The following is a 17,998-nucleotide window of genomic DNA, read 5'->3' as shown; positions in this document are numbered from 1 at the left end:
TCATGCAGCTCATGGAAAGGCCCCTGTGGGAAGAAACTGAGAGTTCCTGCCAACAACCAGCATGAACTTCCAGACATAGGAATGAATCACCTTGGATCCTCCAGCGCCAGCTGACATCTTGACCACAACCTCATGAGAAACCCTGAGCCAGAACCACACGACTAAGCAACTTTTAAATTCCTGACCCATAAAAACTGTGAGGTAATAAATGCTTATTTGCCTATTATGTCCCAGGCATTCATTCATTCAAGCACTGTTAAGTGCTGAGTCTCTGTCTAATGGAAGAGATAGCCCCACAAAAACCCACAAAGATATAATCGTAGAAATACATACACAGTTAAAATCTGTGATAAGTGTCCTACAACAAAGAAGGGGGGAGCTATTTAAATTGAAGAGGCAGAGAATGTCTCTTCTAGACAGTGAGAGTTGAGACCAAAAGTAGAAGAGTTTTACAGGCTGCGGAAAGGGTACATCTGGGCGCCTTAAGGCAGGAAAGAGCCTAAGACACTAAAGGAACAAAAGAAGGCCAACTGTGGAAGTTACAGTGAACCACAGGGTATTAGATATGTTACAAATATGCTTTCTAATCCTTACAATAATCCTGCAAAGTAGGTATTAGAACACTTATTTTACAGTGAGGGCACCAAGACCCAGAGGTTCAATTACCAGCTCAAAGTAACAGAACTAGTAAGTGGTACCTTGAGATCCAAATCAAAGACCAGCTGGCACTAAAACCCGTGCCATTTCCATTACATCATATCACATTGCCTTCCGTCTTTTCCTGATGCTCTGAGAAAAGAGAAGCCATTGTTCAAATTATCTTAATTTCTCTCCAACTCAAAATGTCTCCATCTTCATTCACTCTTTCCAACTTCCAAGTGATTTTCGGGTATATTCCACACTTTTAAGCCTGCCAAATCACCTTCATTTAAGCATTTTACTGCACCTGACTAGCTTTCCTCTAAGACAATGTAATAACATCAAGTATCCCTTCACTACATCTAATCTCTCCTTCCTCTGAGTCTCCTACTCTCAAATTTTTTCCCTACCCCATTTCTTCAGAATACCAACAAACTCCTCTTTTCACCATTTAACTTTAAGAGTAATCTGTTTTGCAGCTCTACTTCCTTTCCCTCCATTTATTCAACCCACTGCAGTTCTGCTTCCATCTCTATAGCAATACTAAAGCTGCTTTTTCAAGGTCAACAATAATTCTCCAAATGTCAAGTCCAAGAGCTAATCAAATTTTAGCTGCAACCAATATTCATTATTCCCTCCCTGAAACTCTATTATCTTCTTTGACAGTACACTCTGGTGGTTCTCCTATATGTCCAACCACATCTTGTCAGTATACTTTGTTGGATCTTCTTCCAAGATCTTAAAAGTCATTGTGACACACAAGATACTGACTGTTGAATGAGTAATAGGTAATGTTCAGAGCTCTTATTGTAGAGCAAAATTTAATGGCATTATATGAAAGTGTCATGGCATTTAACAATGAATTCTTTTTCAGCTCCAACTCTAAACAGAAATGTATTTTTCTCATCAAAAAGAGATTTAAATCTCCCCCTCCCCCAACACACACACCTTGGCAATAAAGCAAATGGAGCAACAAAGCCAAGCTAGGCAGGAAAATTTGATCCCTGATCAAAGGAACAGTGGTTCTTAACATTCTTGGAGTCACAGACCCCTTGGAGAATTACATGAAATATTAAAAACCCTTTCATCACCCAAATTGTGACTACATGAGCTCATACAAGCACAGGTCTGGAAAAAAATCTGAGGGGTTTCCCAGACTCAAATTAGGAATCCCAGTGATAGAATACAGAGTGCTCAGGTAAGGAAAGGAGGAGGGGAAGGCTACAATAATCTACAGCTTTAGCCAGAATTTTGGATAACATTAAAGAGGAGCAGGACTTTCCACTGAAAATCAATTGATCAGTTCTGTATTTTGAACAGGTTCATAAGCAAACACAAAACCTTAGTAAAAACACTCCTGAAGCAAGACATTTACGTCCCAGGATCTCAAAGTTTACATGTAACAAACAGAAGGTTGCAGAATCAGATCTATTTCCTTAGCCATACTACCTTAAGGGTTATCTTCAGTACCTCCCTAGATGAGGATAAAGAAAACCCACTACGTATCTTTTACAATTCAAATTAATAATGAGTATATAACAGTTCTTATTACACTGTAGCTCATCTTTTCTTTCTCAAAATCTTGTCATCTTTTAGTTTAAGAAGTCCTCCAAATAGTGCTTTATATGATTAATTGGATTGATTAGAGGGATTAAACTTTTATTGTTCAAGACAGGGCAGAATCAGGCAGAACGTCTTGGATCACTGTCTCAAAAAAATCTGATTTTTCGTCTGAATAAAGAGAAAAGATATCATTTAAAAGAGAAAAGGGGAGAGATTAACCAAGATGGCGGAGTAGAAGGACGTGCTCTCACTCCCTCTTGTGAGAACACCAGAATCACAACTGGCTGCTGGACAATCATCGACAGGAAGACACTGGACTTCACCAAGGAGGATACCCCACGTCCGAGGACAGAGGAGAAGCCACAGTGAGACGGTAGGAGGGGCGCAATCAGAGTAAAATCAAATCCCATAACTGCTGGGTGGGTAACTCACAGACTGGCAAACACTTATACCACAGAAGTCCACCCACTGGAGTGAAGGTTCTGAGCCCCACGTCAGGCTTCCCAACCTGGGGGTCCGGCAACGGAAGGAGGAATTCCCAGAGAATCAGACTTTGAAGCCTAGTGGGAATTGATTGCAGGACTTCGACAGGACTGGGGGAAACAGAGACCCCACTCTTGGAGGGCACACACAAAGTAGTGTGCGCATCGGGACCCAGGGGAAGGAGCAGTGACCCTGGGGGAGACTGAACCAGACCTACCTGCTAGTGTTGGAGGGTCTCCTACAGAGGCGGGGGCTAGCTCTGTTTCACCATGGGGAAAAGGACACTGACAGTGGAGGTTCTGGGAAGTACTCCTTGGTGTGAGCCCTCCCAGAGTCTGCCATTAGCCCCACCAAAGAGCGCAGGTAGGCTCCAGTGCTGGGTTGCCTCAGGCAAAACAACCAACAGGGAGGGAACCCAGCCCCACCCATCAACAGTCAAGTGGATTAAAGTTTTACTGAGCTCTGACCGCCACAGCAACAGTCAGCTCTACCCACCACCAGAGCCTCCCATCAAGCCTCTTAGATAGCCTCAACCACCAGAGGGAAGACAGCAGAAGCAAGAAAAACTACAATCCTGCAGCCTGTGGAACAAAAACCACATTTACAGAAAGATAGACAAGATGAAAAGGCAGAGGGCTATATACCAGATGAAGGAACAAGAAAAAACCCCAGAAAAACAACTAAATGAAGTGGAGATAGGCAACCTTCCAGAAAAAGAATTCAGAATAATGATAGTGAAGATGATCCAGGACCTCGGAGTAAGAATGGAGGCAAAGATTGAAAAGATGCAAGAAATGATTAACAAAGACCTAGAAGAATTAAAGAACAAACAAACAGAGATGACCAATACAATAACTGAAATGAAAACTACACTAGAAGGAATCAATAGCAGAATAACTGAGGCAGAAGAACGGATAAGTGACCTGGAAGACAGAATGGTGGAATTCACTGCTGTGGAACAGACTAAAGAAAAAAGAATAAAAAGAAATGAAGACAGCCTAAGAGACCTCTGGGACAACATTAAACGCAACAACATTCGCATTATAGGGGTCCCAGAAGGAGAAGAGAGAGAGGAAGGACCAGAGAAAATATTTGAAGTCGAAAACTTACCTAACATGGGAAAGGAAATAGCCACCCAAGTCCAGGAAGCGTAGAGAGTCCCATACAGGATAAACCCAAGGAGAAACACTCTGAGACACACAGTAATCAAAGTGGCAAAAATTAAAGACAAAGAAAAATTATTGAAAGCAGCAAGGGAAAAACGACAAATAACATACAAGGGAACTCCCATAAGGTTAACAGCTGATTTCTCAGCAGAAACTCTACAAGCCAGAAGGGAGCGGCATGATATACTTAAAGTGATGAAAGGGAAGAACCTACAACCAAGATTACTCTACCCGGCAAGGATCTCATTTAGATTTGATGGAGAAATCAAAAGCTTTAAAGACAAGCAAAAGCTAAGAGAATTCAGCACCACCAAACCAGCTCTACAACAAATGCTAAAGGAACTTCTCTAAGTGGGAAACACAAGAGAAGAAAAGGACCTACAAAAACAAACCCACAACAATTAAGAAAATGGTCATAGGAACATACATATTGATAATTACCTTAAACGTGAATGGATTAAATGCTCCAACCAAAAGACACAGGCTTGCTGAATGGATACAAAAACAAGACCCATATATATGCTGTCTACAAGAGACCCACTTTAGACCTAGGGACACATACAGACTGAAAGTGAGGGGATGGAAAAAGATATTCCATGCAAATGGAAATCTAAAGAAAGCTGGAGTAGCTATACTCATATCAGATAAAATAAACTTTAAAATAAAGAATGTTACAAGAGACAAGGAAGGACACTACATAATGATCAAGGGATCAATCCAAGAAGAAGATATAACAATTACAAATATATATGCACCCAACATAGGAGCACCTCAATACATAAGGCAACTGCTAACAGCTATAAAAGAGGAAATTGACAGTAACACAATAATAGTGGGGGACTTTAACACCTCACTTACACCAATGGACAGATCATCCAAAATGAAAATAAATAAGGAAACAGAAGCTTTAAATGACACAATAGACCAGATAGATTTAATTGATATTTATAAAACATCCCATCCAAAAACAGCAGATTATACATTCTTCTCAAGTGCGCACGGAACATTCTCCAGGATAGATCACATCTTGGGTCACAAATCAAGCCTCAGTAAATTTAAGAAAATTGAAATCATATCAAGCATCTTTTCTGACCACAACGCTATGAGATTAGAAATGAATTACAGGGAAAAAAATGTAAAAAACACAAACACATGGAGGCTAAACAATACGTTACTAAATAACCAAGAGATCACTGAAGAAATCAAAGAGGAAATCAAAAAATACCTAGAGACAAATGACAATGAAAACACGACGACCCAAAACCTATGGGATGCAGCAAAAGCAATCCTAAGAGGGAAGTTTATAGCTATACAAGCCTACCTAAAGAAACAAGAAAAATCTCAAGTAAACAATCTAACCTTACACCTAAAGAAACTAGAGAAAGAAGAACAAACAAAACGCAGAGTTAGCAGAAGGAAAGAAATCATAAAGATCAGAGCAGAAATAAATGAAATAGAAACAAAGAAAACAATAGCAAAGCTCAATAAAATTAAAAGCTGGTTCTTTGAGAAGATAAACAAAATTGATAAGCCATTGGCCAGACTCACCAAGAAAAAGAGGGAGAGGACTCAAATCAATAAAATTAGAAATGAAAAAGGAGAAGTTACAACAGACACCGCAGAAATGCAAAGCATCCTAAGAGACTACTACAAGCAACTTTATGCCAATAAAATGGACAACCTGGAAGAAATGGACAAATTCTTAGAAAGGTATAACCTTCCAAGACTGAACCAGGAAGAAACAGAAAATATGAACAGACCAATCACAAATAATGAAATTGAAACTGTGATTAAAAATCTTCCAACAACAAAAGTCCAGGACCAGATGGCTTCACAGGTGATTTCTATCAAACATTTAGAGAAGAGCTAACACGTATCCTTCTCAAACTCTTCCAAAAAATTGCAGAGGAAGGAACACTCCCAAACTATTTTTAGTTTTTTAAGGAACCTCTATATTGTTGTACCATCACCCTGATACCAAAACCAGACAAAGACACTACAAAAAAAGAAAATTACAGACCAATATCACTGATGAATATAGATGCAAAAATCCTCAACAAAATACTAGCAAACAGAATCCAACAACACATTAAAAGGATCATACACCACAATCAAGTGGGATTTATCCCAGGGATGCAAGGATTCTTCAATATACGCAAATGAATCAATGTGAAACACCATATTAACAAATTGAAGAATAAAAACCATATGATCATCTCAATAGATGCAGAAAAAGCTTTTGACAAAATTCAACACCCATTTATGATAAAAACTCTCCAAAAAGTGGGCATAGAGGGAACCTACCTCAACATAATAAAGGCCATATATGACAAACCCACAGCAAACATCAGTCTCAATGGTGAAAATCTGAAAGCATTTCCTCTAAGATCAGGAACGAGACAAGGATGTCCACTCTCACCACTATTATTCAACATAGTTCTGGAAGTCCTAGCCTGGCAATCAAAGAAGAAAAAGAAATAAAAGGAATACAAATTGGAAAAGAAGAAGTAAAACTGTCACTGTTTCCAGATGACATGATACTATACAACAGAGAATCCTAAAACTGCCACCAGAAAACTGCTAGAGCTAATTAATGAATTTGGTAAAGTTGCAGGATACAAAATTAATGCACAGAAATCTCTTGCATTCCTATACACTAATGATGAAAAATCTGAAAGAGAAATTATGGAAACACTCCCATTTACCATTGCAACAAAAAGAATAAAATACCTAGGAATAAACCTACCTAGGGAGACAAAAGACCTGTATGCAGAAAACTATAAGACACTGATGAAAGAAATTAAAGATGATACCAACAGATGGAGAGATATACCATGTTCTTGGATTGGAAGAATCAACATTGTGAAAATGACTATACTACCCAAAGCAATCTACAGATTCAATGCAATCCCTATCAAATTACCAATGGCAATTTACAGAGCTAGAACAAATCATCTTAAAATTTGTATGGAGACACAAAAGACCCCGAAGAGCCAAAGCAGTCTTGAGGGAAAAAAACGGAGCTGGAGGAATCAGACTCCCTGACTTCAGACTATACTACAAAGCTACAGTAATCAAGACAATATGGTACTGGCACAAAAACAGAAACATAGATCAATGGAACAAGATAGAAAGCCCAGAGATAAACCCATGCACCTATGGTCAACTAATCTATGACAAAGGAGGCAAGGATATACAATGGAGAAAAGAAAGTCTCTTCAATAAGTGGTGCTGGGAAAACTGGACAGCTCCATGTAAAAGAATGAAATTAGAATACTCTCTAACACCATACACAAAAATAAACTCAAAATGGATTAGAGACCTAAATGTAAGACTGGACACTTTAAAACTCTTAGAGGAAAACATAGGAAGAACACTCTTTGACATAAATCACAGCAAGATCTTTTTTGATCCACCTCCTAGAGTAATGGAAATAAAAACAAAAATAAACAAATGGGACCTAATGAAACTTCAAAGCTTTTGCACAGCAAAGGAAATCATAAACAAGATGAAAAGACAACCCTCAGAATGGGAGAAACTATTTGCAAACGAATCAACGGACAAAGGATTAATCTCCAAAATATATAAACAGCTCATTCAGCTCAATATTAAAGAAACAAACACCCCAATCCAAAAATGGGCAGAAGACCTAAATAGACATTTCTCCAAAGAAGACATACAGACGGCCACGAAGCACATGAAAAGATGCTCAACATCACTAATTATTAGAGAAATGCAAATCAAAACTACAATGAGGTATCACCTCACACCAGTTAGAATGGGCATCATCAGAAAATCTACAAACAACAAATGCTGGAGAGGGTGTGGAGAAAAGGGAACCCTCTTGCACTGTTGGTGGGAATGTAAATTGATACAGCCACTATGGAGAACAATATGGAGGTTCCTTAAAAAACTAAAAATAGAATTACCATATGACCCAGCAATCCCACTACTGGGATATACCCAGAGAAAACCGTAATTCAAAGAGACACATGCACCCGAATGTTCACTGCAGCACTATTTACAATAGCCAGGTCATGGAAGCAATCTAAATGCCCATCGACAGACGAATGGATAAAGAAGTTGTGGTACATATATACAATGGAATATTACTCAGCCATAAAAAGGAACGAAATTGAGTCATTTGTTGAGATGTGGATGGATCTAGAGACTGTCATACAGAGTGAAGTAAGTCAGAAAGAGAAAAACAAATATCGTATATTAACGCATGTATGTGGAACCTAGAAAAATGGTACAGATGAGCCGGTTTGCAGGGCAGAAGTTGAGACACAGATGTAGAGAACAGACATATGGACACCAAGGGGGGAAAACTGCAGTGGGACGGGGATGGTGGTGTGCTGAATTGGGCGATTGGGATTGACATGTATACAGTGATGTGTATAAAATTGATGACTAATAAGAACCTGCAGTATAAAAAAACAAACAAACAAAACAACTAATACTAAACTTTCATTGGGTTATTTGTATGGAAATATGTTAATATAAATGTTTCAGACATTTAAAAAAAAAAAAGAGAAAAGAACTTTAAATCTGTTTTCTTATTCTTCAAAATGCTTACATTGATTAGATAGGCCTGGATAAAAGTACAAAGAGAGCTGGTCCATGCTTTTGACCTCCATTCATTACCAGCTCTATTTCACTGTTTTTGTATAAATTATAGGTTTACCATTCTTTATGTCTTTATGTCTTTGTATTTCAATATTTTAAACTTCAAGGTACTTAAATATTTCTGCACAATACCCGTACCCCAACACCAAATCTATTATATTTAAGAATCATTCTATGCAAATAGAAAGAATGACTTTTTCTTTTTAGAAAGTTACTTAGATGGAAAAACAAATGGAAGCAGTCAAATATGTCAACAATAAATACAGTAATAACAAAAAGATTTCTAAGTTGTGTCAACAGCCCAGGTCAAATTTAACACCATCATTCAAAACCAGCCAAACACATGCTCTAATGGTGAGTTAGTGGTACCACCTTCATATTAAAAGAACTTTACTGTGTTTCGTCTATCGATGTCTAAACTGAAGAAGGTAATTCCTGTGTACTGGTTTACGTGTGTGAGTGGCAGGTTCTGGGTCTGCTGTGCTGTGTCGTGACTGTCAGTGTTTCTCTAGTTTTGCAGTAACGCCGTGTTGTTATTTACGCTCTGACAGACGTCACGTGGTAGGTTCTTTCTCAGGAACTCAATTTAACTATTATTTATTGATATATCGTTGCCTGTGAAACGCTTCTACTGGCACAACTTATTGTTAAAGTTTTGAATCCAAAAAAAAAAAAAGAACTTTACTATGTTTCAATTATAAAATTAATACATTGAGCAATTCTGAAACTTCAGAAACTAAGGTTATGCTCTTGAAGTAGTACATTGGGAAGTTATAAGATGCATTATCTTAGCACTCAATCAAAGTTGCTTACAATAACTTTCATTAAAATTATTTTTTCTGGGAATTCCCTGGCGGTCCAATGGTTAGGACTGGAGAGGGCGTGGGTTCGATCCCTGGTCAGGGAACTAAGATCCAGTAAGCCACGCGATGTGGCCAAAACATAATAATAATAAATAAAACAAAATTATTTTTTCCATTTGTGATTGTCCTTTCCCATAATATTTAATAATGTTAAATTAATTTTTTTAAAAGATAAAATCATGACTCATTCTAATACAAAAATGAACATGGTTCAAGATTTTATTTAACTCACAAAGGAACCAGCCAGATGGTTGATAAAGGGAGTCCCAAAATTGGGCTCATTAAGAGATCAGGAATACTGAAATGAATGTACGTGGGCAAAACTTCCACTCAACCTCTAAAATACATGTAGAATTTTCATGTCTACAGATAAAATTATTTAGTTTTGACAGTAGTTATCTACAGTTTATACAGCTGTAAAATAACTTTCTTAGAATCAGATAATACAAGGGGTGTCATCGATATGGAATCTAGACTATGTATTAAAGCACGTTTTTTCCTCATATATATACACATTTTTTCGTATATTAGCCATACACGCTCACCTAAATGCTCCCTGCCCCATCAAACTTACTGAAGTAAGTCTATTGCCACAATTTCCTCCCTTCTCATTCATCCAACCCACCGTAGGCTTGTTTCAAACACCTACACTGTTACATCTATTTACAGCCTGATCATATTCATTCTCTACTCTTGTCATTTTCTTGAATATGGAAGACTAGGTGAACATGTCTTAAAAACTCAAGAAACGCCTGAAGAAAATCAGGTAATATAGATAAAAGTCTATTTTCTAAGCTGGCTGCAGCTATCTTGAAGGCACAGGCTTATTTCTTTTACATACCTATATGTTAGCTTTAATCTTCCACAGCTACATACATCAGAACTCCTTTCTAAACACTTTTATGCAGCCCAAGAATAAAATCGGACAAAACTGCAAGAAAGAAAAGCTAATTCCCACTTGGTGACAGAGCACCTAAAGCCTCAATTACCAAGCAAGGAGGAGTCAGCCCTGGTCACTTCCCCCTCTGGCGACCAAGGAGCGGAAACCGAAAGCCAGACCAATGTCACTCCAGGGACTGCGGAGATCCAGACAACTCAGCATCCTAGGCTCAGCGCCTACCCAGCCCTGATTCGAGCAGCTCTCGGTCCGTGAAACGCCCAGTCCACACGAGCGACCACACAAACTCGACTCCTGCACCCCAGGGCGCGCGCCTCCCCAGGGGCTAGAGCACCACTGTCCCTTGTGCCCGGGTCTGCCTATCCTCTATCTTCTGGTGGGTAACTTCTCCCCGACAGCGCCTCGGGCGAGAGGAACCAGACCAACAGCGGGGGTGGGGGGGTGGGGCCTGTGAGCGCCAGGCTCATTTTTTCGGAGAACTGACAAAACCAGCCCTCTATGCCCGCACCCCTAGCCCTGGCCGAGTCCCGTGCGCCTCCCGCCGCGCCCCCGGCCCGCTCCGCCCCGCCTTCCTTCCCGGCCTCCGTCCCGCCTCTCACAGCATTCCGGCGGTCCCATCCGGGAGGTAAGCACGGCGGGTTAAGTTCCTCGTGGAAAGCGGCCGAGCGGCATCCCCGGACAACCCTTGCCAGGAGCTCGGCGGGTAAAGCAAGCCAAAGTCCCAGGAGGCTGGAAGGACCAGCCGCAGGAGCCCTGGCAGGCGAAACACCGCCTTCCGCTCCCGGCCGGCGCTCACCAATCAGAGCCCGGCTCCTACGTCATTTCCCCCAGAAGGCAAAGGGAACGTCGGGCGGAAGAGGCTCCTTGAGCGGACCCGGAAGGGGTGGGTTCGACGGGCGGGTCCAATCAGCCCGGAGCCTCGTGGAGGCCAAGGTAGGTACCGTAGGTGCGCGGCGGCCGAGGCTTTAGCTCCGGTCCTCGGGTTTGTTTGGTCCTGGCTGAGGCCTTCCTGGTGCCAGCCGCAGGCGAGGCAGGGGGATTTGGGGCCGGTCTCGAGGGTGGAGGGGCACCTGGGCCACTGCGGGAGCCCCACCGCCGTCCCCGGGAAGCCGGCCGCGGATACCCGAAGCTGGCGCGTGCGGTGTTTAGCTCGTTCACCCGGCGCCTGCAGGGCTCGCCTGAGGATGGTCTGGCAGCGTGGTGGGTGTGCGGAACCCCCACTTCACCCTCTCCTGACTGAAGAATTGGTTTAGGGACATCTGACAGGTCTGTTCCGGCGGTCCAGCCTTTCAGCGCATCATAGAAGCATGTTTTCGGGGGCTGTGGCTTAAGAAGCAGGGATGGTAGGGGCATAGAGGAAGGTTAGGTCGTGAGCTCTCTCCGAAAAGCGTCATATACACACATGCATGTGAGACACAAGTGACCAGTACCAAGTTGTATGGAAGATCGTTGAAGTTTTGAGGCAATGGAAACGGCTTCGAGAATTGGACTAGCCCCAAAGGAAGTGGGCCTCAGAGGGTAACACTTAGGTAGACGGGCGAATGCATGTTATTCTAAGGGGGAGGAACAGTTTGAAGAAGGCAGGGTGACAGGACAAGGAGGGAAACCCGCTAGCCTGACAGAAAAGTTTATGCGAGAACTAAAGAGGAATAGGTAGGTTGAGTTCTTGGGAACTGCACACAGTTTAGCTCTTAAAGGGTTTTGGGGTAGGATTAGTGCGTTTGAAAAGATTAGTCAGGTAGTATTAATGACTTTTAAAAGTTTCTGACAAAAGAGAGGACGGAGGCAAAGAGAAATAGTTTAGTGGTTAAAAGAAGAAATTTTGGAGTTTGGTTTGTAATCTGGCTTTGGCACTTAAAACCAGCTGAAGGACTTTGAGCTAGCTATTTCACATCTCTGTATCTAGTTTCCTTGTCTGTAAAATAGGGATAAGAATAGTACCTGTCTTGCAAGGTAACTGTGAAGGATCTTCTTAAGCACTTTACATGTATTAACCCATTTAATTCAATTAATTAATTATGATTAATTAATCCAATTAATAAATATGAAATTAACTGCATATGTTTACTCCGTAATATACATTTTAATGTATCAGTTACCATTATAGTAAGCACCCTTTCAGTATTGGCTGTTTAATATTAATGAGCCAAAGTTTACTACAAGGTTTTGAGCCTGAATGGCTTGGAGAGTTGTGTGTTTTAGAGTCAGAAAAAAATGAGTAGGGTTCGGGAAGCAAGGTAGGTTTGGTTTTATACACATTAAATGTGATACTGCAAGGTGTTCGGATGGGGATGTCTAATAAGCTCTTGGAGCTATATAGTTAGTATTCAGGTATGTGGGCCGGACTGGAAGTAGGGATGTGGTGGTCCCTGGGCCTAGGCATGCTGTATGAAGTCTCCAAGGAAAATACTCTGGTAGATGGCGGAAGACTACCATGAACAACAGTTACAGTTAAGGGGCTGGGGCCAGAGGAGTAAGATGAATTGGTAAAGAATTGATCAAATGGCCCAGGTTAAAGAGCGTTTTTGCCATGTTAATATTATCTTCCCTTCACTTTTAACTGGCTTTATGTTGGTTCCTAGGAGAAGAAAAATGAGGCCTGTAAGTGGTCATTAAAAGAATTAGTACAGGCATTGAATATTTTCCTGTTAAAGTAGACTAAAATATCAGGTTGTAATAGAGACCCTGTAGTGTTAAACCAAACAAACTGAACCAAAACAAGAACAAACAAAAACAGCTCCAGAAGAAGGCCGTAACTTCTGTTTAGTATTCTTGTGTTTTTTAAGTTGCACCGGTGTTTGGGGGAATACCTTTCACATTTCCATATTAAGAGCAGACAAGCTTAATTTATCTCCTTCACCAGTTGTCTCTTATGGTAACCAAGTGTTTTCGGTGAATTTGATTTAGTGCAGTTGTTAAAACCAAAGCTGGGTCCGCCCCGCTGTGGGCAGTCAAGCCAGTCTACTGACACCCGGGTTGTGGTGAAGGAAAGTGCAGCGTTCATTGCAGGGCCCTCAGGAGAAGGTGCGGCTAATGCTCAGAAGACACCCCTCTCCCGCACTGGCTTTCAGGGAAAGGTTTTTAAAGTCAAGGTGAGGGAGAGGGGGTGGGGCATGTGATCAGCTGGTGGGCATTCTTCTGATTGGCTGGTGGTGAGGTAATTGGGAGTCAACACCATCAACCTTCTAGTTCCAGCTGGCCTGGAGTCTACGTGCTGGTGGTCAGCATTCATTTAACTTCTTCCACCTGGTTGGGGTTTCAGTATCTGCAAAACAGCTCAAGGATATGGTTCAGAATACTAACTCCATAGCCCTTGAGGAGGAACCTAAAGATCCTTGATTTTGTTTAATGGCTAAAACTTTTTATTTTGTCTTGCTTGATTCCTTTGTTTCTGCATTTTCTCACTTCTCTGATTACATTTGCTCTTTGGAACTCAGGGAAGGCTTAGGAGGCTAAAGGTTTTCTACTAACGGGAGGCAGATGGAGGACACGGTGCGGGGTGGGGGGGCGGGGGGCGAGGGGGGTGGGGTGGGGGGCGGCGGTGGTGTCTGACCTGGGAAGGCCCTGTAGTGTCCTGCTCGGTTACACAGGAACTATGGCAACTTTGAAAAACAGTGTGCCAAGTTGTAGTAGTAGTTTTTGTGTGCCAAGGGGAGGTGGCTGCCCTGCTTTGGAAATCCAGGACAGACCTGCACGTATTAGTTACAGTAGTTCTCAAAGCGGAGAACTGCAGCAGCAGCATCACTTGAGAACTTGTTAGAAATGAAAAATCTCGGGCCCCACCCCAGACCTACTGAATCAGAAACAGGCCCTGGGGATGTGCGGTGTAGGTGGTTCCCAGCAATTTGTTTTCATAATCCCTTGGGTGATTTAGATACATTCTGGAGTTCAAGAGCCGCTGTGCTCGAAGGTAAGTGCCACAAGATCAGGGATTTTGTTTTACTCAACACCATATCTCTTAGCGTCTAGATCAGTGCCTGTCTCATTATTAGTAGGTTTACAATAAATGCTCACCAATAAATATTTTCAGTCTCAGGCTGCCCGTCTCCGTGTAAAAACTTTGATGGTAGTTGAATGGGCAGAAGCAAATTGTTGAGCTGCACTGAGGCCACAAGTCAGAATTTGTGCGGTGGCTACGACGGCGTGACCGATCCGAAACTCGAGGAGTGAGAGATCATACGCTGAGTCAGCAGTGAATAAAAAATGGAGATGTCTGGGTATTTTATGTCAGTAATATATTCAGAGTAAATGAAGGTGAAGCAACCACAGGTCATGTACTTTTAACCACATGATACACAGTCGGTGTGTGCCAGCCTAGCAGAAGCAAGGTACCCAAAGAACTCAGTTTTCTTTGTTTGCAGGTGCAGCTGCCTCACTTGTGGTATCGGATGTTCGAACATGGGGCTCACCAGGCAGTACCTACGCTATGTTGCCAGTGCAGTCTTTGGCCTTATTGGCAGCCAGAAGGGTAATATTGTCTTTGTGACACTTCGTGGTGAAAAAGGACGCTATGTGGCAGTACCAGCCTGTGAACATGTTTTCATCTGGGACTTAAGGAAAGGAGAGAAGGTACGTGAGAAATCACCTAGATTGATATTGATTTATGTGTATTTGAGGGTGGAGGCAGAAGTGGGAGAGCTCTGCTTTGTCATGCACAGATTTTTTTTTTTTACGTGTGTGCCTCTAGAAATTTTGTTTTTCCTTTGGGTCTAGATAGCCAAGTATCACATTCTATTGTGCTCTTCTACGCTATATTCTGAAAACCACAACCAAAAGAGCTTACCTCTTAGGTATTTATTTGTAGTGATATTTACAGGTAATTATTTGTAATCATTATTCCCAACATGTTTGTTTTTCTCTACTTCACCAGTTCTCCATTTTTCAAGTTCTTCTACTTGCCCTCACAACTAGTTATATAATATTAGGCATTTAAAAGGAATATTGCTGTGTTGACTGAATCTTTTTCTTACCTATGCAGATGAGGCCCAACGGTTGTTAAACTAGCCTTTGATATTTTGTATGACTCTGAATTCCCAAGCCTACCACTTCTGCCAAACAAAATACAGGCAATTTGATCTTGTCCACTCACTCTGTGACCTCCAAGAGGTTAATACTTTGATACTTAGTGTCCCCCAGAGTCCCTTGGGGATACATCACTGTAGCACTCCAGTGCCATGCAGGTTGGTTTCTGGGATGGGGCTCAGTTAAATCAAGGATGTGTTTATAATCCTTTATGGAAAATCATTTGATGTTGACATAGAATAAGGACTTAGTAATTTATTCCATTGCCTGGGAAATTTTGGCATGCGTTATGCTAATGTAGAGCTTTGGAGAAATAGTATAGTATAGCTTTACCTTTTCTTGAATGTTTCATTACCCAGTACAAATAATAATTTCTGTATTAAAGAACTTGAGATAGAGTCCAGAGTCTCATTATTATTCATAAGAGCGATTTGGAATTATTGATGCTCTTAATTTTACTGTGCCTGATTATTCCCACACTTCTTCCTTGATGACATGCTTAACTCCTCTACATTGTTTTTAATTCTTATTATTTCAGATTCTCATCCTTCAGGGGCTTAAACACGAAGTCACTTTCTTGTGCCCCTCCCCAGATGGGCTGCACTTAGCTGTTGGTTATGAGGATGGGTCTATCCGAATCTTCAGTCTCCTGAGTGGGGAAGGAAATGTGACCTTCAATGGACACAAAGCAGCAATCACTTCCTTGAAGTATGATCAGCTAGGAGGCAGGCTGGCATCTGGGTCCAAGGTGAGACCTTGAATTAGGTGCCCGGACTTTAATCTAGAAAGGAGTGTAAGGCTACTGCTGAAGCAGGTTGTTCACAAACATTGTTGTGTGAAACAGTGGGCACTCGGTGTACAAAATAGTATAGATGGTAGAATAGAGTGAGAAGGATGGATATGAATTGGGTGGTTCATTTTGTTTCCTGTCAGATTCACTGATAAAAGACTATTAAATACAAGAACAAGATGAGGATGCCCATGATAGTTACTATGTAACATCATTGTGGATATGCTACCCAAAACAGTACACAAGTTGGGGGAACAAAACAAATTGGAAAAGGAGAGTCAAAATGATTCTTGGCCATTTGTTTTGGTAAAATCGGTAGCTTTCCTATATCTCAGTCATCAGAAAATAGAATGTAAATGATTCCATTTACAAAAGTATGTTAAGTAATGGACACAAAAATACTGTGAAACTTTACTAAAGAATGTAACAGAAGACTTGAGTGAATAGAGACACAAACCATGTTCTTGAATGGCAAGACAAAGTATTGAAAAGGTGCTCATATGTTCTAATTAGTTTATACAGATAAAGCAATTTAAATATCCCAAAGGTCTTTTTGTTGTTTTTTTAGAATATGACCAAATGATTTAAAAGAATATATGGAAAAACAAATGAATAATAAATAGCAGAATTTTGGGAAAAAATAAAAGGGTTTCAGATTTCTTTTTTCAGGGTTAGATTTAAGAAGTTTCAGATATTAAAATGCATTATGAAGTCATAACTTATAATGTGTTATATTAACCTGGCATTAATACAAAATAGATAGATTACTGCAACCAAATGGGAATCCAAGAAACAAATCCACTTGATATACCTAATTAGTATATTTTAAAGATGACATTTTTGATGAGTAGAAAAATGATGGATTACTTATGAAACAGGACTTAAACAGTTGGCTAACTATTTGGGGGGAAATTTAAAGTTAAAACTTTACCTCATGCTGTGTACCAAAGAGTCACGGATTAAAGACTTAAATATTAAACCATGATATTTTAAGTAAACTAGAAGATATATAAATAAATATCTATTTGATATCAAGGTGGAAAAAGACTTCAAGCATATCAGCAAGGAAAGAAATTATAAAGGAAAAGGCTGATAAATTTGAACGCTTGATATTTGAATATTTAAAACATTTGTGCATTAAAACACTATAAAGAAGTTGTCAAGAGAAAATCCTAAGAGTTCTCATCACAAGGAGAAATTTTTTTTCCTTTTTTTCTTTTTACTATATCTATATGAGAAGATGGGTATTAGCTGAACCTATTGTAAGCATTTCACAATATATGTAAATTAAACTGTCATGCCGTATGCCTTAAACTTATACAATGATGTATGTCAATTATTTTTTCAATAAAACTGGAAAAAATAAAGTTAAAGGACAATGAAAAAGGGAGAGTATTTAATAGTTCCACTATAAAAGGGAAGGATTAATATCATGTCTTAATAACCAACAAACAAGTAAAAAATAAGACCGAAAGGAAGATGAAAGACATGACTTGGCAGTTCAAAGGAGGTGCAGAACGGCCAGTAATCACCATACAGCATGTACAGAATTTCTCATTGGTACTCAGAAATGCAAATCAAATAAACATTGAGACAGCCTTTCAACTTGTGAAACTGGCAGTGTTTTTTGAGCAACTGATAATATCCAGAGATGAAGGGATGGGAAAACTGGCGTTGTCATACATATCCCTGGTGGACCTTTAGATTGGTGCAGCCTTTCTGGAGATCACCCTGAATTGCAGACTTAAGATAGAAATACCTTTTAACCCAAGAATTTCCCTTTTTAGTGTTTATTCTGATCAGAGATATGTACAAAGATAGAGGTACAAGAATGTTCATTTCCACATATTTATAATAGCAGAAAAGTGGAAACTGCCTAAATGGCTGAAATAGAAAAAATTTAAAGTAAATTATGGTATATCCTTAAGGTTGGTTATTCTGTGAC

General features: G+C 40.3%; 2 protein-coding genes across 5 annotated transcripts in view; one reads left to right on the top strand and one right to left on the bottom strand.

The window, feature by feature from the left end:
- Positions 1-11,050, bottom strand: part of GDAP2 (ganglioside induced differentiation associated protein 2) — a 77,930-nt gene extending 66,880 nt beyond the window's left edge. The window contains exon 1 of the mRNA XM_061183623.1: positions 10,841-11,050. The gene's annotated coding sequence lies outside the window, so the exon portion shown is untranslated. The remainder of the gene's footprint in view (positions 1-10,840) is intronic.
- A 67-nt stretch (positions 11,051-11,117) lies between these two features.
- The window catches only part of WDR3 (WD repeat domain 3), a 36,782-nt gene continuing 29,901 nt past the window's right edge, over positions 11,118-17,998 (top strand). The window contains exons 1-4 of one of the 4 annotated variants that reach the window (XM_061183620.1): positions 11,215-11,507; positions 14,116-14,151; positions 14,603-14,810; positions 15,802-16,011. In XM_061183620.1, coding sequence (XP_061039603.1) covers positions 14,640-14,810; positions 15,802-16,011 — 381 coding nt within the window. In that variant the 5' untranslated portion in view covers positions 11,215-11,507; positions 14,116-14,151; positions 14,603-14,639. The other 3 variants (XM_061183619.1, XM_061183621.1, XM_061183618.1) reach the window with 3 other exon arrangements.

Source organism: Eubalaena glacialis, chromosome 3 (assembly GCF_028564815.1).
Source record: "Eubalaena glacialis isolate mEubGla1 chromosome 3, mEubGla1.1.hap2.+ XY, whole genome shotgun sequence".
Taxonomy (NCBI): Eukaryota; Metazoa; Chordata; class Mammalia; order Artiodactyla; family Balaenidae; genus Eubalaena; species Eubalaena glacialis.
Note: the sequence above shows the minus strand (reverse complement) of the source record. Positions and strands in the feature narration are given on the sequence as shown.